Source organism: Haemorhous mexicanus, chromosome 2 (genome assembly GCF_027477595.1).
Source record: "Haemorhous mexicanus isolate bHaeMex1 chromosome 2, bHaeMex1.pri, whole genome shotgun sequence".
NCBI lineage: Eukaryota > Metazoa > Chordata > Aves > Passeriformes > Fringillidae > Haemorhous > Haemorhous mexicanus.
The window spans coordinates 16,595,499-16,620,271 of NC_082342.1; the positions used below are offsets into that span (position 1 = coordinate 16,595,499).

A 24,773-nucleotide genomic window follows, 5' to 3' on the forward strand; every position below is an offset into this window, starting at 1 on the left:
CCTACCCAAAAGCCAGTTTATCCCTGTGCACTGCATATTTTATGGTTCAAATAATATTTTCTGAACAAGAATATCATTTGTCACATCAGAACACATGCCAGTTTCACTACCTACTTACAAGGGAATCATGACAAGCTTCATCAAGATTAAAAAGTGTGTCTTAGCATTCTACCTGATTGATTTGTGAGACCACTACTGGGAAAGAAAAAACCAGAGGCGTGTGTACTAATATTTAAAAATGCCACTTTCTTCTTAGTTTCTTTTAGAAACTTGCTATAGAGCCACTCAGTGTGGAAACACTAGGAAAAAATCTTGATCTTGGCAGTCCCAGGATGTAAAACAAATATATGCAACAGTTTCCAAATGAGTTGCTCTTTTTTTCTCTGCCAGAGAATTAAAAGCAACTCATGCATGAGCTGTGCATGAGTTGCTGAATATAAATCTGAGTCCTGCATGTTGTTCAAAAAACAATAGGCAGGACTCAGATCTATATTCAGATATAGACATCTACAGCAGAGACCAAAGTAATGATTCTTGCAATACAATACTGGATTGCCTACACTGAAAATTATGCAGGAGCTGTAATCAGCATAAAAAACGAATTATGCTCAGTTATCTGAGACATTTCCAGGTCATAAGTGCCATTCCTTTAACAAGCTTCACAGGGAATAATTTGGTCTGAAGACAGTTAATTTCTTTTTATAGGCAAAAAATAATTTGCAGGGAATCTGGAAAAAATTTAATAAAATCATCTGATCTCTTCCAGCATTGATTAATATATTCTTACAATAAACAATTATGCAATTTCAAGCTTTCTAATTTCTTTATAAACCATGTTACACTAGAAATATTTTTACAACTCTATTTATTTCTTCTTCAGGTCCAGAAAATGCCAGGAGTGTTTTATTCTCTGCCATACATCATAGATGAAATTTGACATTGGTGTGAAAGTGCTATTTCATTTGGGAGCATAAAATATGTCTTCACTGAATTCCAGAACAAAATTCCACTCTTACTTTCACAGTTTCAGGTAAGTCTACATATGTTCTAATGATCACTGAATCAATCAAATCCTGTGGTTCTATGCAAGATGCTACAACCATCAGCAAAACAGTAGAATTTGTGTTTTCTGAACCCTATGCTCTACTAACTTGGAAAACTCGTAATTCCAAAATGAAAAGCAGGAAAACAATTTGCTTTGATGTCTGGCTGCGAGAGTTGGTGACTTGGGGTATAAAAGTTAAAAGGATTTTTGCTTTGCTTCTCTTTTTTGGGGGATCCAAAAATATTATTCCTCAAAGAGGAATTCCTCACATTTCTGATGATTAAGTGCTGAACTTCACATTCGCACAGAAGAAATTTGAGCTAAAATGCATTACTTAAGTGATACACTATAACAAATGTTTGCTATGGAAATTAGTTACCAGGTTTAGTTCGTGGCTTTTGGGGTCTGGCAGATGGTCTAGGTTTAGATGCAGAAGTAGTGAGTTTTCCTTCTTTAGGAGCTGAAAGAAATATACTGGATTATAAATTTATGCTTTCCACTGTATCACACAAGAAAAAAAAATTAAATGATGCAATGAATGGCTACTGGGAACAAAAGCAAATGGCAGAATTAGATATGCCAAGAAGGCTTCTCAAAAATCTTCCTGAGAATTCACTAGTCCAGCAAAACCCCTGTTTGTCCTTCATTGTAAAAGTGAGGAATTGCATTTAAATACGCAGTTGAAGCTTGCAGACATATCCAAATGTTCCTCTAATTAAGTTAGCAAATTCATTTTCGCAAGATACCTAAGAGATAAAACAATAATGCTTTTTATAATTTTGAATTCCAGGTCAATTTTAAGCCATAAGAAGACATTTATAGACAAAATATACAGAAATGTCCTCATTTTTTGGCACAGTAAAGAAATTACTGGCAAACAGCTGAAAGAACATGGAATCAATTAAAAAAATTGAACTGCTTCATAGCTGCAGTCATTGAATTCTGCTAATGGAATAGAAGCAGCTAATACAAGTTGAATAATATAAGTAGAATAGCAGTATCATGTAAATGGCAAAAAATTAAGAACAATGAGTCCTAGAAACCCTTTTTCCCACCAAACATGCATGGGTTGAAACTGCAATTAGTTAACCTGCCTGTTAGTCGGACTCCAGAAAAAGTGTAAACTCAGTTTCAGGCAGAGGTAAGGAACTTTGTACATTTTTAAAAAGCAGTGCTATGATTCTGCTTTCCAATAAAATGCTTCATAGCAGTTGATGCAGTGAAAAAATATTTGATGTCTACAAAAAGAGCAGAGAGGAGTAAGCCATGAAGTGATTGAGAGGTGTTTTTCAAGCCAAAATGACATTCAGAAGGATTCATAAAGCAGTGGAATTAACATGTTAACCTGGTACCACAGGAATCCTTCACTGAGAGTTCTGGGATTAACATCCACAATACCACCTTTACACTTGGCAGTTCAATTGTATTTCCAATGAGTGTTCTGAACAAAGAGTGTTGGCATAGAAAAGCTCTCAGCAAAATGGAAGACAAAAATTTTTACTGTACCATGGAACTAGCAAAACTGTGTGAAAAAATGGTTTCTTTTTCTCCCAAGTTTAGAAAAACATTTCTGAATGCTTATCTCTTAACTTTCTTCTTCTTCTTTCAGAGAAATGGATTCAATACAGCGAAAGCTATGAGATAAAGTAACAGAGTACAAACTGTGGCTTGGACTGCAAAGAAGAGTGACTAAGAGCTACAGAAACATGTATTACCTAGGGTTGCTTTTGGTTGTTCAACAGTCTCAGAAGTTTCAGGCTCCCAAAGTGGTGGTTTAGGGGCTAGAAAAGAAAAATTCAAGTGTAATCAAACCAATCATGACCCATTTGAGATTGATGAGTTAGTCAGGATGCTCACTTATTGCACAGCTCCTGTCCTTTTTAGGAAGTTTTCCTTAGATATTTTTAGAGAACATATCTCTCTGCATACCAGCTTTTGAAAATGATGTGCACAATTACCAGGTTTCACATGTTGTACTTCTGGGCTAGCAGATGGTTTCGGTTTAGAAGGAATAAGTAGTTTGTCTTTTGGAGCTGAAAGAAAGATCCCAGTTTGCAATGAAAAATTGTTTAACAAGCGTTTCCCACAACAAACAGCACATGTCACATGTTTATATTGAAGACAACTTAGTATGGAATGTCAAAGCCAGCTGATGAAATCAGATTTTGATGTGTGTAATGGAGATGATACTGAAATGCTGTACATTGATCAGAAATAAGATTCTGTGAGCCAAAAAAAATTGAAATTTCCATTTTGAAAGCTTTACATATCAGAGACAATCAGCACATGCGTGTGCATTGGGAGTAAAAGAGACAGAGCACTAATAAAAGGATGATGGTGTTTTATCATGCAAGAGACGTTTTATTTCTCTGAGACAGTAAATCCACCCAGAAGCTTGTTCTCATATACAGGTATGCCAAGAGCAATCAATATGACAATGATGGAAGAACAAGACTCTCTAACCAGGAAGAAGAATGATTATGCATGTGAAATGATATGTGGAAGGAAGGCATTCATATGGGATGGAGTGCTCAAAACAAACACAGAGTTTTTCACTGGGTGAAAACAACATTACCTAATGTTACCCTTGGCCATTGAAAAGGACGGGAAGTTTTAGGTGTGAAAGATTCCAGAATGGATTCACTTGTTGCTGCTGGAAGAAATGATGACAGTCATAAGAGAGCAAAGAGCTAATGGAAGAAACTCTTCCTTCATGAGCAAAAATAAATTGTTTTTTAACAAGAACAACAAATATTTCACTAATGTTTGGACATTTATCATTTTAGTATGCATTAGGGAGAAATTCAGAACTGCACAGAGCTTCAGTGACTATAAATCAGCACATCTGTGATGCACAAAAATTCTGGCTATTTATTTCCTCCTGCCTTCATTGCAACTGGTCTGGATCTCAACCACTGCCAAGTAAGATTTCAAGTAGAGCTTTTGAACATTTTGAGTTCTGGTCCAATACTTAAGGGAGGTGGTACCGTGTACAATGTAGATATTTAATGAAGAGGACATGTTGAACAATCAATTAGTCACACATTAAAACATATAAAATTTGGAAGAGAAACCTGACAACAGATCCAGCTGTGGTTTCAGTCCAAAACCACTGAATGTCTCTAACTGTTAAACAATTTCATGCTGTTAAGGATGCACTAATGTTAACATTTTTACTGATGCTACAACAATAAAATGCAACCTACAGTTCACATCATGGTGTTTTCATCAGAACTACTCTACAAATGCTGTTTTCTCAATTTTCTATGTGGCACATTTTTTAACATACTGAATCATGTGACTGTGAGTTGCCATATGCACTATTACTGTGAGAAAACACCAAGTTCAACCATTAGCAGCAACATAACTTTGAAATCAGCAGTTAGGGGCTAATCCAAATGTCCACTGAAAATAACAGCAGTGTATTAATTTCACTTGAGTTTTAGAGCATGGTTTGAGCTGCTGAATTAAGAACTAGGTAGAGATTATTGTACCTGGTCCAGCTTCTGCTGTTTCAGACTTACTAGGTGCCCCAGGACTTGAAAGAACAGGCTGAATACCACTGAAAACTATAAAAAAACCACATCATGTTAGCTGTGATTATTAATTCTACACACAGCTCTTTTTTTGATCATAGAAAAACAACCAAAAATGTGATATGTTATGGCACACTTAGTTTGCACTTCACCATAAGCACACCTTACCTCAGGCATGGAGCAGTATTGGATTAGAGTTTGAGCTGAAGGTAGTGCTTAAAGTGAGAGCTAAAACTAAACTGTCAGCCAACCAAAGCTAACATTGCTTTGCATCACATGGTCCACACAGCTTAAAGCCACCCAGAAAATACAAAGATAAACACTTCTAATACCACAAAGTACTCAATCCTCCCCCACGCCAAAAACTATAAAAACTAAAAAGCACTGCAAGTTTATTTCCATGAAGAAAAGCATGTGCCTTAGATCTCTTCAGTGCTTTGAGCATGAAAAACAAGGATAAAATTAAAAAAATTGCTAAACAGCAAAAAAATAGTAAGAAAGGAGCTTCCTATGCTGGCAAGACAATATTTGGTATAAAAAAGTGTTCCAACTGAGCATATAACAATCAGGCTTGTAAGAAAGCAACAAGTAATTTAAGAATTCTAATAAAGATTTAGTCAGTAGTAGTATTAAACCTAGTTTAGTAGTATTACAGCAGGTTTACTTCACGTAAGTATATATCAAAATAGCCCTAGAAGATTTTTGAGAAATGAATGTGAGATCAGAAACACTACCAGGTGAGTTTCTCACCAGAAAGTGCAAGTTGTCCTGTAAAAAAGGATGCTTTCAATGATCATGACTACACAGAAGACAACATGGAAGATGATGAAAATACCTAGGATTAATAACATTTAGAAATGGCTGTCCAAACACAAAAAGGGTTTAACTGAAAAGCTAATGCATTTCTATTACCCGCAGTTGTTGTTAGCTTATGAGGTGTTCTGGAAAATGGAGGCATAGGTTTTTCCAGGTCAGCTGAACTTGTAACTGTGGAAAAATGTAAATATCCCTGAGACAGGTGCATATTGATGCACACACAGCAAGGGGGGCAAAAATCAGAAAGACTGCTTTACATTGCTTTGCAAGATGCCAACACCACTACAACAGAGTTTCATAAATTTCCAACTTAAAAAGAAAGTAACAAAAGTTCAAAGTTTTGAAGATGTCACAAGCACCTAACAGACACACCCTGACAGGAACTGCAGTCCCCCTTAAATCAGATTTATCAACAGGAGTCAATTGATCTGTACCCATGTAACATGAAAAAACCTGTGCTTTTGACTTCACCTGCACCCGTGGAAAGAGACCTATGTACTTTAAATGCATGCAAATATGAATTTGTATAACCAGGTATTTCTATTGTTAATGCTTTACATATTTCTATATAATAAAAGCCAGTATTTTGACTAATGGGTTTTAATGTACTACACATCATGCAATTTTTCATTTGTGGTATTTTACCTAATTGACATAATACAAATTAACAAAACTTCTGTAATAGATAGAAGAGACAGACTGAGGCAGAAAATCTAACACAAAACTGTTGAAATATTGACTGCCAGGTTTAGGATAATTTTCCTTCTAATCTCTTGCACATTCCTACCTTTGTAATGAATACAAATATGTTCTTGAATCCCTATGACCCCAGCAATTAAAGTTTCAAGGTGAAATAGCAACATAACCTGAAAAAAAGTCTTGTGAATAGAGAAAACTGCAAAATAATGTGTACAATATGGCTAAAAGAAAATCCTCCATGGTGAAATGCCCCAGTCAAGAACATATCTTTATAACTGATAATGAACCCATTTAGCTATCGGTCCTATTGGTCTACTCAATAGCTAAAAACCATACCAAAAAATACTAATTCCTGTGGTTTCATTTGTATCTGATCCTATACCATAAAATATTATCATGTAATTACAGAGCCTATCAGACACTGCAACCAAAATTCTGCTTCAGACACCAAGCAATCAGAGCAAACAGCCTGTAACATTAATATCCTTGATGCAAAACCAAACACTAAGCAATGTAAGTACCATAAATACAATTTACCAGTCTCTGTTTTTGATATTTCTGCAGATGCAGAAGTTTGGGACAGGAAACTAATATGATTAGAGTCCAGTGAAGCTGGAAAAAGAAAAACAAAACAAAACACTTTTTGGTATCATCTGAACATATACACTGAACAGGTTTCAAGACATGACTAAGAAGCTAGAGATTTGGGAAAGGAAAACATCTCAAATGAACATGCCATGGATTTCCTAATGTAAATGTGTGAAAATGCACTGATGATGAAATTGATGAAGAAGCTGCTAGAAGAAATATGAAGAAGAGATCACATTACAAGAGAAGTGGAATTGCCATAGCCAAAGCTGGAATTAAATGTAGTTTTGCATGTATGGCCCCTTTTATCTCCATGCTTAAGCTTTACCAAAATCTAGGCCCAAGAGAAGGAGCAGGTTGGCTAAAAGCATAATAATATCTCTTGGGATAATTCCCATCTCACATCACTACCAGAGCTGCAAGAAATATTACTGTCACAGGCAGCTGGTGTCTCTGACCATGAAGAAACATCCTATGATTCACCAAAGGCTGAAATGAGGTTTTGATCTTAAAACCATAACATGGCCTCAAAAGCAGCGGCAGAGAAAAGCATTCCCAGTTCCAGGTGATGGCAATGGAAAGGCACGTCCTCTTGTGCCAGCCCAGCTGGGTTTGCCTCCTAGGAACGCTGCTGTGTTTGAATGTATCAGAGAAAGCAAGACCCACCACCCAGACACAAAGAGGCAGGGGAATGGAGCTGAGGGCCAGGTGCAGCCATGTGGTCTCTCTGCAGATGTCACATGCTTCCTGCAGAAAATGCTCATGGGCCATGGAAGAAGCGTGGGATCAAACAGGAGAATTGCAGAACCGGTGTGGCGAGTGCTTCGGCAAGCCAAGCTGCACCAAGACTCCATCGTGTCCATGGAAGATGACAAAGGATGCCAGGTGCTTTGGGGTGGGAGGTGTGATGGGCAGTGAAAGGGATGGCAGCCCATGGGAAAAGAAGGCTGTTGCTAGTTACCCATCACAGTTTGTTGAGTTGCCAGGGAGGAAGGAGTGGTGGACTTCGGCCTCGGTCTTCGAGCAGCTAAGATCAAACACAGAAACTGCCTTCAGGTCCTCACACAGGCTGCAGTCACACAGGTCACATCAAGACAGAGCTACAAAGAAGGGGATGTGGCCCTGCTTGGGCCAGGCTACCATGTCAGAGCTTCTCTGCCCACGGTGGTGGCACAATGCTGCCTTTCAACTGGCACTGGCAGCCCAGGCATGAGAGCAAACCTGGAAATGGTTCCCCAGAACATTTCCAGGTGGAATGATTTTTAGGAAGGAGCCATAAGGCTCCAGCCCATCACTGAGCCACTCTTTGGGACACCAACACATCTGAACAGGCTCATCACTGCAGAGAAAGAAGAGCATGGCCAAAGGAAGCAGTGAAGGAGGGAATTGCTGGCTATTTACCCTTCCTTGTGGTTTCCCGTGGAGCAGACGAGGTCCATTCCAGGTCTGGTCTCTGGGTCACTACAGACACAGAAATGATCTTGAGATGTGCACTCAGCCTTGCCCCAGCAGTACAAGCAGCAGCAGCAGCAGTACAACACCCTAAATGTCTGTATTTAGGGCCACACCTGCCCTTTCCTGGCAGCACCTGGGACTCAAACCTGCAATCAAGTGTCTTGCTGGGATTGCAACTAACACAATACTCCCTGAGCCTCAGTAGCTAAATGGCTCCACATCAGCGGAAAAATGCCAAAATATCCAATTCACCAACCACTCCTTACACATCCTTGGAAGACGCAAAATCAGCAGGAAATGCAGATAGAGCATGAGCCAAGACTCATCTTAGAATTCAAAATTCAGGATGACAAGTGCTGGGTATGTCTCCAAGCCAAGCAGATGCAAATGCTAATTACTAATTTTTCTAGCATGAAGAAATAAACTGCACATTGTACTACCAATAATCAGTCATAAATCCAACCTTTCTTAAAAGTTCAATAATTTATGCAAGTATTTTCTTACTGTTTTCACTGTTGTTTTTTACATAGAATATACAAGCTCTCATTATTTACATGAAAGGCATTGCAATTCCCTGTGAAATTATATTTCATTATAATTCCCCTTCATTATAATTCCCCTTCTTCTTTACAGTTAGTCTATAAGCCATTGATATACATGCCTATTCATCAAGCTTGAACTTTAGTCCTCAGTCAAAAAGCTAAAAAATGTTCTGTATGCTGACAAATCCACTTTAGTAAGAAGACAGAAAATTATGTTTCTGCCATATTGGAATATTTAATTCTAGAAAGAGTTTTCAAAATAGCAACTGCATATAGAGTCACACAGGAATTCTGTGACAAATTCTTTTTGTCACTGGTCCCTTCAAAACTGACTTTTCAAGTGTTGGGAAAAGACATGTTCAAACATCATAACTATATCATTAGTATGGCAAGTGTTTTAAAGTGCATTTACTAACCACAGATATTGCTCAAAGCAAGTGAAAATTATGTCAAACGACATCAAGAAAAAAGAAAAAAATTAAAATATCTTTTTACTCTCCACTGTTCCTTGGCTTGCAAGATAAGGAGAAGAAGATTTCGGCTTTGGTCTCTGAGTAACTAAGAGTAAACCAGAAAACTTCCTTCAGAAATAGTGACTAACTTCTTTTTTTAAAGAATACACAGTACAGAACTGTGTGATTAAATTCCATATTACACTCAGCTCTTTTACATAATTATTTGCATTCATTTTAAGGTTATTCCACTTCAAAATCAGGAGGGCTTAGTTGAGTTAGTGTAGTATACAGACAGTTAATTTTTTAGTGAACTAAGCCTATAGAGCAGAAAATTAGGAAGAGTTATTGAGAAGCCTAATAATTAAGTATCTCATCATTTACATAAAGGACTGACAATCTTGCTGAAATGTTTGACATTGCCACTATCAGTAAAAGAACTGAAATGTTTGGACTAAATTTTAAAATACAGCTTTTCTTATTTAAGTGTTGTGAAATGATAGAAAATAGGATGGAATCACTGTTTACCCATTACTGTCCTCGTGGTTTTCAGGAAAGGAATAGATGTGGGCTCCAGAACTGGTCTCGGGAGAGCTAAGATTAGAGATGGAAACCATCTTGAGATGTTACGGCAGTCTCTCAATGCATATGAAAGCATTACTTCAATCACACCCAAAGAAGTCAATATTTAAATTGTGGTTTCTCACGTATGCTCTTTCTACAAAATAAATCCTACATAAGTTTATAGTCACTTGATATTACCACAAATCCCCAGCACTAGCTAAACACTGCTCCTATTGCACAGTAGCGGCAGTCATGATGCTCCAGAGCTGCCTTTTAACACAATAAAAGGCAGTAAATGACACATTCCTAAATCCTTTTTCAGGCATCAAGTATTTTCCAACTATAAATTGCAAACTAGTCAATAAATATACAGCCAGAACTCTTGTTTGCATCAAAGATACTGCCCACCTTACATCTAATCTGTAAAACAATTAACTAGCTCTGATTATTGTATACTTCCCCACACTTTAAAATGAACTTTGGTCTAAACTAATATTTGCCTAGAAAAAAAAAAGAGAAAAAATAGATTCTCCACTGAAAAATACATAAAGGTGAACTTAATAAGGGTTTCCATCAAGAGTTGGGCACCCTGGCAGAAGAAAACCAACTTGTGCCTTCTTAACCAAAATCCGTAAGAATCTCTAATATAATAGCTTGATTAATTTACAAGTTTTCATTCTGAACAGGTATGAAGTACTATGAAGTACTTTGAACAGACAGAATTTCAAATAGACACTGGAAGACAAGGATAAGTTACAAGAAGAGTCACATTTACTACACAGTAATTAGTGAAGAGATATGGAAATGACAACAGTGAATGCAAAGATCACAATAAAAATCCCTTCTCTTGTCTAAGATGAAAAGCACAGAAAAAATACATAAAAGCTTAGAACAAGTTCATAAAAGCATTGAACAAATTTCTAACACAAACAGATGATAGTCAAACAGTTTGCCTCAGAAAATGGAATCAAAGTTTGAACACTGTCACCACACTTGCAAGAACACAGTACAGAAAAAGTAGAAGGGCACAAATCTGATGGACCAAGAAAAAGAACATTTCAAACAAGGAGTTCTTATTCTGAAAATTCTGTTAGACTCCTCCAGTCTTAGCAAATAAAATCTTTCAAAAATGCATCAAAAGTTTGTAGGGTAAATTGACAGTGGAGGGGATTGAAAGAGTTTCAGAAATTTATCCGTTTTCATCTGACTACACACTTCTCTGTGGCACGGGGCTGCTAATTGTCCTCTCCAACTTAATTTTGTTGCTGAAAAATTGAAATAATAAGAGTTTCACAAGTACTTTTTCTGAATACTTCTGCTTGCCTACCAGTGGTTTAAAGAGGTGTTCAACAGAACTGTTATGATGGCAAATATAAAAGGAAGTACCTACTTGTTAATGTACAGGGGGATACTATATAATATTTACAATTATCTATAGAGATCTGTAGGAGAAGACAAGGTTCAGAGAATACCAGGAGAAAAAAAGGAGAGTTCCTGTGTTCAGCATTAAATTCGTCCTATGTCCTATGAAGAAAATATGAAAGAAATTGACTGGATCATTTAGGACATGTGGAAAGCTGACAAACGTTTATCTCCCCAAATAAAGGGGTTTTTTTCTCCCTAGATATAGCTAGACTATCAAGTCTCAAGCTGTTAAAAAAGCCCCTAACCCTGACCTTGGGTTTGCAATGCTCACTGTGCTACCTTTAATCTCCCTAAAAGGATTTTTGTCATAGCTGGGGAGTCCGCCTTAATGAGAAATATGCTTGAATATTCTATGCAACTTCAAGATTTACAACTTTAACAACCATTAGGTTGTGTTCAAACCACAACTGAACATGAACAATATTTATAGAAAATAAATCCACGAAGATAATTTCCTGCACATGTCACTTTCTGCCCCCAACATTGTAAGTGACCAGGACAATGTCTTAAATACCAATAACAATGGAAATAACTTTGGTAATGACAAAGTAATTAGAAAATAAAAAAGACTATGACTTGAAGCAATACCACAGCTATCTGTATCATGATACACTGCATATAGTAGAGAAATTAAAGTTTGGTTACCAGCCCCACAGTATCACATGGTAAAGTTCTATGACATTAAATAATACATAACTGGTCAGTGCCAATCATTGCTAATACTACCAATTGGTACTGGAAAAGTGAACTCAGAATTTAGAAAGAAGATCATAATCCAGTATTTTAAACATCATAGATATTGCTTTAAACAAAAATAGTACCCGATGCAGAATTTTTATCTTGCAGCTGTTCTTATCCCCAAAGTAGAGGAATTCAGCATTTCACCAAAAGCACCCTGGGAACCCTTCTGAGAATTCAAGAACACTCAGTTTGCAAGAAATGTCAATACCAGACTGAGCTGATGGTATTTCCGTGACTCCAGATGCTTTAGATGGGAATTGAGAAACTGTCTGTGTTTCATTAAGAGCTGCACAGAAAATCTGGATTTAAAGTGCTGAGGAATCTGACTGTTGCTGGGAAAGCAAACATAAAAGCTATGTTGTTCAGGATGATGTCACTGCAAACACAAGCAAGAGACTGGACACTTCAAAGTCCTTTCTGTGTTATGTGAATGAGGAGAAAGACGTGTCCCAATATGGTGGCAAGAAGATTCAGTATCTAAGGCTAGACAGAACTCCTAAGAATCTTCCTCTACACTTTCTGGAGTTTAAATTACACCAACACAAGGAAGAAATTCATACAAGTTGGTGAAAAAGATAAGTGTTTCTGCACCTTGTACCAAAAATGCTTTCTAGCTGCTGATCAAGAAGTGACAGATACCAAACTGCGGTTGAACAGGCCGGCCATTTGGACTTAGAAGAAAATGTGTTCACAGCAGAAAAAAAGGCTGCAAGTGGCAATGCAATGAAAATTAAACCTAACTACTTTTTGCTGCAACGGAGTTTTGGTAACAACTTGAAATAGACTTTGGAGGAAGTTGTCATTATTGAATGGAAATTAATTATTTCTTCTTGCAGGGACACTAAATGAAACAGAACCTTGAGCACCAATAAAACTGCTTTTGTTCAGTGTCCCATTTTGTAAGGTATTAGCTTATTTAATGAATTGAAGAAGTAGAAGAAGCTTAAAAGATAAATGCTGATAAAGAAGAACAGGAAAACTATATAGATTATTACATACTATTAGGTGTAGCTAATTTAAATGTCAATAAAATACTATTAATCCACCAGTTCAATTTCACTGGGATCTGGTATAGCAGGTTTCAAGGGTGTTTGGAAGCATCAGACCTACCATGGAAGTGTCTGGTCAAGAGCAATTTGTTGCAAATGTTTTCTTTAATTACAGTGTTGTGCCTTTTATTTGCAAAGTTGTACTCAAGCAATACAGCAACTTGACACGGCACATTTTTGTTTCTATCAATCTCGTGCCTGTGCAGTCTCCTTTTATTGCAGCCAAATGTCTAACTTAATCACTGCTTTAAATATATTCAAATTAAAGTATTTTAGAGTGTATTCTCCACCATTTTGAACGCTGTATGTCTATTGCTATTGTTCCTGCTATTTCTAAGGGCTTACTCAACAGTTCCAACTAAGAATGGTTCCATTCAGGGATTTATACAAAACTTATATTACCTTTCACTCTACCCATCTGCAGTATTGCAACTTAGAAAGAAAACTCTATTTTATGTAATAAGACATGCCTATTAACACCAAACACAGCAATACAGACTTGTAAATATACCAGGACTATAAGCCAAAATCGGATGAGAATATTAACTATTTCATGCAAAATTTCCTAAATTAGTCTGGTATTTGAGAGTGCAACCTATTTACAACACTTCTGAAGCTATTTTGAGTCATATTAAAATTAACTAACAATATACAAATTTTTTTGATTAAAATCTCCGTGGCAATTTCTATTTAAAATCACATTTTTCAAGTATTACCAGATATAGCTGATGGTATTTCTTGGATGCCTGACATTTCAGGTCTTGAAGAAATGTGCTGATTTTCATCAAAAGCTGAAAGAAAATCTGGAGTTAAAATTAGAACTGGCTTCAGATCCACAGTATTTGGCCATTAGCTGTTGGGCAGCTCAAGACAACATTGATGTGAGATCAAGCAAGGTGACAGCAGCTGTAAAGATCAAGTGAGAAATGAGGTGTTACATGAACACTGAAGCTGGTGTGGAATGAAGGAGTCAATTCCAGTAGCTCATGTGAGGCAATTTCTTCTCACTGGCCTCTTTTTTAAAGTACTTATTCTTTGAAAACTGCAACTGCCAGAAGAAACCTAGAGGCAACATAAGCTAGCAGAGGTCTATTTGTGGATTGCTATTCAGTCCCTGTGGGGAATTATTTTCCAGCTTAGATTGCACAGAAATGGCTGAGTGGAGCAGGGGTGGGGGTGGAGTGTGGGGAGAAAGCCCAGCATCAAGCAGTCTTTGGAAGAACGTGTCTGAATGAAGCTTGGCACTCTCCAGAGCTGCTGGAAGGGATGGCAAGCAATGGAAAAGCTAATGGAATTATAAGCTATTTACCCATCATGCTCCCTCTGGTTTCCATGGAGGGATGAGAAGTGATCTTCAGGCCTGATCCCTGGGTAGCTAAGATCAAATGTGAAAATAATCTTGAAACAGTAAGTGAAATCAGCCTTTAGATAAGGTGATCTTCAGCCCTTAGCAGGTCCAAGGGACATATATTTATTTTATGATTCTTGTGTGCAATCTCCTAATTGATATTTTTGTCTCATGGGGTAACATTTTTTTTGGATACATAACATCTAATTTTAGGCATTAGCTACTAGGCCAACTGTCTGCATCTGATTTTAAAATTCTATCCAATAGCAACAGCTGACAGCAAACCCCTTCTCCCCTACACTTTAGTTTGGATGTGCCAGACAAATCTTTTAAATAAGGAGTTGCAAACGCACAGTATTATTTTGATGCAGCATGCACACAATTTTCAAACAGGTGGTATCAAAACATTTTCCTACAAATTCATATTTTGGCTAAGAATCAGATTTTCCCTGCAACTGCCACAAAGCTACTCTGATAGAAGCAGGATTTTTGAGACAGACCATCCTTTGCCAGATAAGGGCTTCAAAATATTTTTAGGTTTTTCTGACAATATATTAATAAAAACCACAAATTTAAAAAAAACCCCAAAAACAAAAACCAAAACCAACAACAAAAAACCCACCCAAAAAAAAAAAATCACAAACCAAAACAAACAAACAAACAACCAACAACAACAACAACAAAAAACCAAAAAACCCAACAAACACAGATTCTATGAGCCCCTAATACCACCATTTCCATTAGAGAAATTTTGCAGCCTAGAGTATGAAAGAAACATTTCTATGAGTGGTATTATATGAAAAAATGAAGAGTGGGTACTCTTAATGTTAAGAACACTCATGATTTAATAAAGTGTAAGGCCAAGTAATTCGTATTCTAAGTAGCCCAGTTCTTTACATCGAGAGAGAAGGCTGTGGTAACTTGGTGAGAACAATACAGCAGACAACAGCAAAGTCATGATAAACTGAAAAGCCTGATAAAGCCTGATAAACTGCTAAAAGTTTTCTGTCTACTGAAGATAGAAATGACTTTGGATCGATAGAGTTCTCAGCTTTAAAAGAAAACAAAGGTCTTGTGTTCATGCAGAGGCAAGATAACTGTCAGCACCGCCCACTGAGTATTAGTACAGCTGTATTGTGTTTGTGTTCAGTGTGAATTCTGCAATAGATAAAAGCTTTTCTAAATTTATCTGTTAAGGGAAGCTAAAAGAACACTGACCAAACTGTAGCCAGTTAAGACCAGAGAAAACACAAATAGGGTATGCATGTTGTAATTAGCTAATCTTCAGATGATGAACTACATCAATGCTCATTCACTCAATTCCATTTGACTGGTGCCCAGAAAGAGAGTGATGTTTGCTACACTGATATAATAAAATGTCACTTGTTAAATCATGCTAGCATGAGCAGAACCAAGGAGGAGAACCTCACAGCAACCTTCTGCTATTTTTTTATGACTATATGCTGGGAAAATCTCATGCTCAAATACAAATGCATAAATTGTGCCTAAAAATCTACATTCTTCATGATTAAATGGAGGGAAATAATAAATTATTAGCAGAAGTAACTGTAGAAATAACTTTTTGGACCAAAGTTATGTACTGCAGCAGCCTTTTAAATATCAAAGACTACTACAAAAAGTGGTGAACAGGAAACCAAGGACCAACCAATGAATCTCTTTAAACATGTCTACTAGGTAAAGAAAAACATTCTCACTACAAAGGACACCTGTTATTCTGATATCCCAAAATTCATCAAAGCCTGAGAGTTTCCTCCTAAGTGCTAAATTCTGCCCCACTGACCACATCAGAAGCGTGAAAGTGCCAGGTGGCATCAGGATCACTTACCTGAGGCTAGAACTACTAATTATACACTGGTGATTACTACAAATAACATGAAGCCATAGTGAACAAATGAAAGACCACTGGAGAAAACATTAAAAATACAGGATATATAAGAGACATCAAAATCGTACCACTCGAATATCAAGAAAAAAATCAAGGATAGGGTATAAAATAAATGCCATTTACCAGTCTCTTGCTCTGACACTTTTCCAGATGAAGAAGTTTGGGGAGAGGGAGTAAAATGAAGAAAGTCAAGTGAGGCTGGAAAAAATGGTGGCTTATTATTCAAAAAATACATGAACCATCACACCATGGCATCACCTGCAACCTGGACTCAATGGTTTAGAGTACAAACAATAAAGAAGAGGAAAAAAATATATTTTGCAAAATTAGCAGAATTTTAAAAAGAAAGATGTTAATATGCAAAGATGTGTAAACCCACAAAAATAAAATGCAAAAAATTAAACAGAATGACACAAGGAATATGGAAAAAATTCCCATGTGGTTAGAAGGAATGCAAGACTGAAAAAGTACAAGAACACTGGCCAAGAGGAGTCAAGGAGAAAGTGAATTTATGAGATGAAGATACTGGAAAAAATCCAATTTAAAATTTTGGCAAAAATAAGAGAACATAAAAAGTGATTCAGACAACATCACCAAGCAGGGAAACAGAAATGAATATCCTTAGCCCAGCCAAATTTATATGCCTTGTTATAATTACAAGTATCTGATTTCTCCACTGTAAAAACAAGAAAGCTCAGAAAATTACTTCAAGTAATGCAAAGTAGGGAATGTAAATTCCCTGGAAAAGATCCTGAAGTGTGTGAAATATCTCAGTTGATATGAAAGCAAGACTGCTCCAGACTAAAGTGCCAAGTCACTTTTTACTGTTCATTACATTTTTAACTCATACTCAACTTCAGATTTTAGGCACACCAGCCTGCACATGTAATACCTTGTTACCCCACAGGTCACAAAATACTGCAAGGACACAGGACTGGTCGTGCACACCTGCAGTGTGGAAGAAGCTGTTGCCACAAGCATCTCCACCACTGTTGATAAGTGCCACGGGCAATGCCTGAACTAAAAAGGGCTTGCATGTGTGGCCCCATTTATATCTGCACTGAAGGTTTATCCCAATGTAGGCCCAAGAAACAGCTTGGCTAAAAGCACAACAATATCTCTGGGACACTGCCTGCGTAGTTGTCAGATCTGCAAGAACAACTGTTAGTACTCGAGGCTGCCAGCGTCTTAAACCATGAAGAAACATACTGATATTCACAAAAGGCTGAAATGAGGGATGGATTTAACAAAACATAACACAGCCTCAAAAGCAGCAGCAAGGCAGAGCATTCCCAGTTGCAGGTGATGGCAATGGAAAGGCATGGGCAGAAGAAAACCAGCAGCCTTGAATGTCAGTGGTGAGGAAACCAAGAGGTGCAGCCTTGCCCAAGGAATGCCTGGAGGGTGGCTGAGCTGCTGTGCTGCTCTTGTGCCAGCCCAGCTGGGTTTGCCTCCTAGGAACGCTGCTGTGTTTGAATGCATCAGAGAAAGCAAGACCCACCACCCAGACACAAAGAGGCAGGGGAATGGAGCTGAGGGCCAGGTGCAGCCATGTGGTCTCTCTGCAGATGTCACATGCTTCCTGCAGAAAATGCTCATGGGCCATGGAAGAAGCGTGGGATCAAACAGGAGAATTGCAGAACCGGTGTGGCGAGTGCTTCGGCAAGCCAAGCTGCACCAAGACTCCATCGTGTCCATGGAAGATGACAAAGGATGCCAGGTGCTTTGGGGTGGGAGGTGTGATGGGCAGTGAAAGGGATGGCAGCCCATGGGAAAAGAAGGCTGTTGCTAGTTACCCATCACAGTTTGTTGAGTTGCCAGGGAGGAAGGAGTGGTGGACTTCGGCCTCGGTCTTCGAGCAGCTAAGATCAAACACAGAAACTGCCTTCAGGTCCTCACACAGGCTGCAGTCACACAGGTCACATCAAGACAGAGCTACAAAGAAGGGGATGTGGCCCTGCTTGGGCCAGGCTACCATGTCAGAGCTTCTCTGCCCACGGTGGTGGCACAATGCTGCCTTTCAACTGGCACTGGCAGCCCAGGCATGAGAGCAAACCTGGAAATGGTTCCCCAGAACATTTCCAGGTGGAATGATTTTTAGGAAGGAGCCATAAGGCTCCAGCCCATCACTGAGCCACTCTTTGGGACACCAACACATCTGAACAGGCTCATCACTGCAGAGAAAGAAGAGCATGGCCAAAGGAAGCAGTGAAGGAGGGAATTGCTGGCTATTTACCCTTCCTTGTGGTTTCCCGTGGAGCAGACGAGGTCCATTCCAGGTCTGGTCTCTGGGTCGCTACAGACACAGAAATGATCTTGAGATGTGCACTCAGCCTTGCCCCAGCAGTACAAGCAGCAGCAGCAGCAGTACAACACCCTAAATGTCTGTATTTAGGGCCACACCTGCCCTTTCCTGGCAGCACCTGGGACTCAAACCTGCAATCAAGTGTCTTGCTGGGATTGCAACTAACACAATACTCCCTGAGCCTCAGTAGCTAAATGGCTCCACATCAGCGGAAAAATGCCAAAATATCCAATTCACCAACCACTCCTTACATATGCGTGACAGATTCTAACAGAGGTAACATGGCAACTAAGAATGGCACCAGTGTATTTAGAATTCAAGATCTGATTTCATTTTTCTCTACAATCAATGAAATCATTCTATGGGTCAGAAATTACGGTCCCCGGCACTAATAAAACACAGTGTAGAGAATTTATCTCTGTATATAAATGATTGCAAGCAGGTGAAAAAAGGAATATTTTCCACAGAATTCTAGCACATCTTACAACTTACACTTGCACAACTCAACATCTCTGTGCACTGAAGAAAAAGTCCCTTTAGTCACGTGATCTCCTAATTTTGCACAGGGAGAATGCACAACCTAATACATAAACCAGTGTCAAATATGGACTATGCGTACTCACTACTTTGCCCATTGCATTTGCCCATTGCTTTGGGCTCGGTTTCAAGTTTAAGGGAGGCAAGACTTCTGACAGTTTACAAACATGCCCTTGGATGCAGCTGGTGGCAATAAGGAAATACTGCTGAGTGATTCCTCTGGGATATCTTGATATTCTCAGTCTTTGGAAATGGCAATCCTTCTGTTCAGTTCTCTTCAACTTGATCCCTTCCTAGCAACACTCAATGACTCACTAACCAAAATGTTTGCACCTGCTTAAGAGCTGTAGATAAATCTTTTTTCTGCTTGTGGAGGAACTTTTTCAATGAGCAAAAGGGGCAAATTGGACATGTTAACATTTATTTAATAATTTCTAACAATGATGGGTCTCCACACATACATAAAGATATCTATCTATACAAACAATCCTTCACAAGAAAATCTGGACGAGGTAATTGTTTACCAACATTAAAAAAAAATTCATCTTATCATTGCAATATTTCATGCCAAATGTCTCAAACGTTGCAGCAGATGCAACTAGTTTCTGTCTCTCCAGCTTTATACAGAGCAAGTCAGAATAAACCCTTCATTTAGCAAAGCATTGCTGTGTCTTTTGAGAGGTTGCCTAGATGTGAGGAGAACTAGAGAGAAGACAGACATCATTACCAGCTGAGAGTGGTGGCATTTCTGGCATGCCAGATGTTGTGACTCTTGAAGAAAGAGGCTTCCTTTCACCTAAATCTGGAAAGAGAATCTTGTTTTAAAAGGTTTAATTGCCTCAGAGCTACCTGAACAATTCAGGCCTTGGCCAAAGGTGTTGCTTTGTTAGAGCAATGGAAGCACAGGGAAAATTGCTTGCAAGTCAGCTGGGCATTGCTCTGTCTCATGGATTGTTAGGCTGGTGTAGAAGTCAGTGTGGGAACCACTTAATTCATACTAATGAGAATTCTTATTATCTAATAATCTTAGCATATATATAATGCATGGTAGAGTGTAAGAAAACACCTTTGGGTCCAGAAAGCAGTTAGGGGGCTAGCCTTTCAATGGAAACATGACACAGAAATATGTGTAAGCTCTTTATTCCCTCTCAAAACGAAGTTCTCTCAGCACAGGAAAAAGAAGCCCCAAAACTAAGAAGGGAAGGTCCACAGCTGGGAATCTTAACAATGGGAAAACCAAACACAACCAACTAAAGGGAGCTCTCCTGTTTGCCTCTGATCCTTCATCTAAAAAGATGAATAATAAGTACAGATGAGAATCTAGTTAACAACAGCAGTAAGTGTATGAATTACTGTGAGGGTGACAACTAAAGCAATGCAAAACTTCCAAAAATAGCAGCAAGGATAAAAAAAAAAAGAAAACAAAATTTTGAAACTATACTGAGGTCAACTTTTGAATTTTACCACATGCCATTCTAATAGCTGAAGCTCTGTAGTAATTACAGACATGTATATTTCCAAATCAGTAGTATCTCTAGCTGCTGTTACAAAAAACCCAAACAAAACAACCAAACCTGAGAAATAATTTCATGTAAGTAAATTAAGAAGGAACATCTGGTGGAGAGAAATTTTACTTTTCACTACTCTGCAAAGCATTTATTATTTTTTGCCTATTTATTAAAAAAAAATTAGCCTCCTTTTCCATTTCAAATACCATCACTAATTACCTAGCTGAAGATGTTAACTTGGTCATCCTCACCTCTCCAAGGTTACAGGAAAGATAATCTATTCCCAAAGCTATGACTCAAAATATAGCTTAGTTAGAAAGGTCTGGCCTTAGTTGTTTGGACATACTTATTTTAACACAATATATAGGAAAAAAAATCACAGCAAACTCAATGTGAAAAATTGACAGGATAAAAGAAATTAAAAAAATATTATCACTAAAAAGCATTGTATTGTACTTGACTGGAACAGCCTTAAGCCTTGCAAATTTAAATCTTTTCCTGACACACCTCTTTGATCAATACTGCATTATTCTGCAAGCTACTTGCAGACTTGCTTTAAACTTGTGCTCTGCCTAGTCACAGGAATGAGGGTGGTGATACATGAGTTGAAAAAATAAGATGTAGGGCAACACCCACAGCAAGTGGTGTGCAATGGCTGTCTGAAATCATCAACATGGAAGCAGCAAAGAACTTTTCATCACCAACCAATCACAAGGGTATGAAAGGCTTCTGAAACAATATCATTATAATTTACCAGTGTCTGGTATTTCTGAAGATGTAAAAGTCTGGGGAGTAGAAATAACATGAAGAAAATCATGTGAAGCTGGAAAATAAAAGCAAAAATAATGCTGTATTGTTTTGAAGTGATAAGAAACCTTCTGCAACAACATCATATTCCTTCATAAGCTGACAAAACTTCTGGTTAATACTTAACATTTTATATTCCACAGAAAGGTAGAGTCTGAAATGTGCAATAACTGATTAAGTGTGACTTGAAAATGATTTCCAAAAACATGCATTAATGCATAATGCATTTTATGACCAAATTTTTATCAGACTCATATAAAAAGGTGAAATACAGAGTTAAAAAGTGAAAATACAAGGCTATTCAAAATAGAGGAACGCATTATTAATAAAAAGTAGCAAACTGTGACTACATGGAATTTTTTTTCTAGGATCAGGAAGGACAATATCCTGGTGCTAAAACTGAAGAAGGAAAAAGGATGACAAAACAGGAGCTGGACCAAATGAAACATAGAATCTGCCTTTTGTCAGACATATGAACAGCTAACTATTGTAATCAATCTCCCCTTCAGTAATGGATTTCTTTCAATGTTAATATCTTCCAAAAACATATGCATCAGGCATTATCCTATTGGCATTGTAATGAAATGAAATCTTTCCAGCTGGCTCTCAACTTATAATTTTTTTTCCTTATTTTGAAAAACTGTCAGTTGCCCCAGGCAAGTAACTTCTATAAAATAATAGAAACACACAATAGAAATTTTGTGAGAGCCAACTAGAAAGCATCTGAGTCTTCAGTGATATGTTTTTATAGTGCCAGTTTAAAAATCTGGGCAGAATTATACCTATGTCTATACAGAAAGGCCAAAAGAAGAGTGATAGTTTCAAAATATGTTGGAATTTCTTTGGTTTTCATTAATCCTTAACAACTCAGAATCCTTCAGCAAATCAGGATATTCTATTTATAAAACTCAGGTGTGGACAGTCCTACTTAAATCTAATATTTACAGTAAGTACAATTTACTTTTAAAACTAAGAATTACGTGCTGTTGCCAAACATTGAAAACCCCTGAACTACTAGTTTAGTGTTTCACATAGACTGTCATAAAGAGATCTAATACCTGATGCAGCACTTTTGTACCCACAGTTATTCTTCATTTCTGTTAAACTGAACAAAGTATTTCATGAGGGGCACTGTCTCCTACAAAAACTCCCAACTGTCAGGAGGATTAACCTCATGAGAACCATTACCGGATCGGGTTGGTTGCACTTCCATGGTACCGGATGGTTTGGATCCTGAAGAAACAGTCTGTTTTTCCTCAAAAGCTGAAAAAAGAATCTTAGCTTGAAATGCTGAGAGAGCTGTGACTTGATGGATTAGCATCAAACAACTGAGCAAAGGCTGTGCATTTCCAGGCGATGCCAACACTAAGCTGAGCAAGATGGCAGATGGCCTCAAGTGAGACTTGAGACAATGGCTGCGACAAGAGGAGGGGATGGCTGGAAAAACAGGTTTCTGGCCTTGGAATGCGAGTGCCACATGCTTGAAAGAACTCTTACCAGCAAGGAATTCTCTCATTAAATTTTCTGGGTAAGAGCTGCAGCTATACCGAAAGAAATAAGATGACGACAAGATATGACAGCACTGTCTTTGGGAAGTTTTTAAGCTGACAACAGATACATTCTTCAGGTGGTTACACAGACACAAGAAGGGTGAATAAGCAGCTCTCTGTGAATGTTGGTAGCCAAGATTAAAATTTGCAGATCTACATGACGCCAAGATAATGGAAAAAAAATCACGGAACTAAGCTGCTAATTACCCATCTCCATCTCTCTTTTTTCTGCAGAAGGTAGAGATACGGATTTCAAGGCTGGACTCTGAGTTGCTAAGAGCAAACATGAAACAAAATTTTATCATTCCAAGAAAGACTCTTTTGACAAGTAATACAAAATCTAATTTCAACTGTAACTAACAAGGGTTTTTCTGTTTGAATGTTTCTTTGCTCCATTAATTTCTACCCCATTCATATTTAGCATACCCTGTCTAATCAAGCTGAATCCTTATTACTTAAGAGGATTTTATTCACAGCAAGGCAGCTACAACACAGCATTTGATATTCACACCACTTGCAGGTCTCTAGTCACTACTGCAATGTGTGTAACTATTTTTAAAGATGTTGTAATCACAAAAGATAAGAGAAAAGTAGTATAATTAAATCAGTGAAATAATTGTTCAAGTTACTAACAACACCTACTATCTCTTATCTGTGATGAGGATTATTACAAAGACCTTCTGGTTTCTTCACTTTGAAGTTTGGATAACCTGAAGTGTGCTTTAATGAAAATGGAGTCAAGATGGAATTGGGCACTCTTACCCAAAAGCCATCATGAACAAGCTTCCATCATGTGCAGGTTTTGCACTACTGTGCTGCTACTCATCCTACTTAACTGTGTGAACTGGTCAGTAAGTATTTTTCTTTTAAAACCCCCATTCAAATAATTAGGGGTAGTGTTCATTTCTAGTACAGGAAATATGAATATTCATGCCAAAAAGTGAACAGTCTTTTTTTCACACATTGGATCTGCTTTCCCATTTACTTTCAATCTACCTTATCACATTAACAATTTGGATCCCAGGTTCCTATCCTGATACAGTTGGACTCAGCAGCTGGACCAGATGATCACTGCAGGTCCCTTGCACATGGAACCATTCTATTCTATATTTCTAGAGAAGAAAACACTGCCAACAAAAGCCATACAATTCACAGCTTTTGGCAAAAGCTTCCATTGATCCATCTACACCCATCAAGAACTATAAGACATCTCCCAAAGACATCAGAACATTGAAGGCGTGTTCACAAAGCCATCTTTTCAGAAACATTTGAATCCAAAAATATACTGACCACACAGGAAGTTTACAAAAAAAAGGAGAGATCTCCCTCTAGCTCAATCCAGATAGAAAAGTAAAGAAAAAATTCTTCAGGGGAACTAGGGCAGAATACAGGTAACATGCAGTTGAACTTCATAAATTAAATTTTGCTTACTTTGCTTATTTTATGAGAGCAGGTGATCAAGGCATGCAGAGGCACAGTGCACAGAAATCACCTCAGCATAACCATGCCCTGATTCTCACAGAATATCTTTGACTTCATCAGTGATTTCATGGAGAGCACAGAGGCTCCCTTTGACCCAAAGACTGGGCCTAGCCTCACATAATGAAATCCCACTTTTGCCAAGTGGAACTATTCAAAGGGAATGGAGGATGTAATAAATACTTGAATGAAACACTTATTTTTTCCTCTAATGTTGCTATGATTCCACCTTTATCACTGAGACAAACATAGGATTCAATTATAATTTCTTTTTTTTAATAGAAAGAAAAAATTCTTCACATGCCTAATAATTTTCTGTTTTTCAGCTACATTTCTAGCAAATAGGTTCATAAATCATTTTGTTTCTCTTTTTCCAGTGCTGCTTCTAATTGGATTTAACCAAATGTCTCTCCCCATCCCC

At 37.8% G+C, this 24,773-nt stretch overlaps 1 protein-coding gene across 38 annotated transcripts in view; it reads right to left on the bottom strand.

Annotated features, from left to right (window-relative positions):
• Positions 1-24,773, bottom strand: part of ABI3BP (ABI family member 3 binding protein) — a 168,226-nt gene that overhangs the window by 54,331 nt on the left and 89,122 nt on the right. For 19 of the 38 annotated variants that reach the window (XM_059836480.1, XM_059836488.1, XM_059836609.1 and 16 more), the window contains 19 exons: positions 23,081-23,146; positions 22,512-22,586; positions 21,271-21,339; positions 19,736-19,810; positions 18,403-18,462; positions 17,963-18,028; positions 16,290-16,364; positions 14,222-14,287; positions 13,629-13,703; positions 9,662-9,727; positions 8,086-8,145; positions 7,646-7,711; positions 6,634-6,708; positions 5,494-5,568; positions 4,540-4,614; positions 3,621-3,698; positions 3,004-3,078; positions 2,761-2,826; positions 1,425-1,505 (listed from right to left, as the gene is read on the bottom strand). In XM_059836480.1, coding sequence (XP_059692463.1) covers positions 1,425-1,505; positions 2,761-2,826; positions 3,004-3,078; positions 3,621-3,698; positions 4,540-4,614; positions 5,494-5,568; positions 6,634-6,708; positions 7,646-7,711; positions 8,086-8,145; positions 9,662-9,727; positions 13,629-13,703; positions 14,222-14,287; positions 16,290-16,364; positions 17,963-18,028; positions 18,403-18,462; positions 19,736-19,810; positions 21,271-21,339; positions 22,512-22,586; positions 23,081-23,146 — 1,344 coding nt within the window. The remainder of the gene's footprint in view (positions 1-1,424; positions 1,506-2,760; positions 2,827-3,003; positions 3,079-3,620; positions 3,699-4,539; positions 4,615-5,493; positions 5,569-6,633; positions 6,709-7,645; positions 7,712-8,085; positions 8,146-9,661; positions 9,728-13,628; positions 13,704-14,221; positions 14,288-16,289; positions 16,365-17,962; positions 18,029-18,402; positions 18,463-19,735; positions 19,811-21,270; positions 21,340-22,511; positions 22,587-23,080; positions 23,147-24,773) is intronic. The other 19 variants (XM_059836473.1, XM_059836444.1, XM_059836540.1 and 16 more) reach the window with 14 other exon arrangements.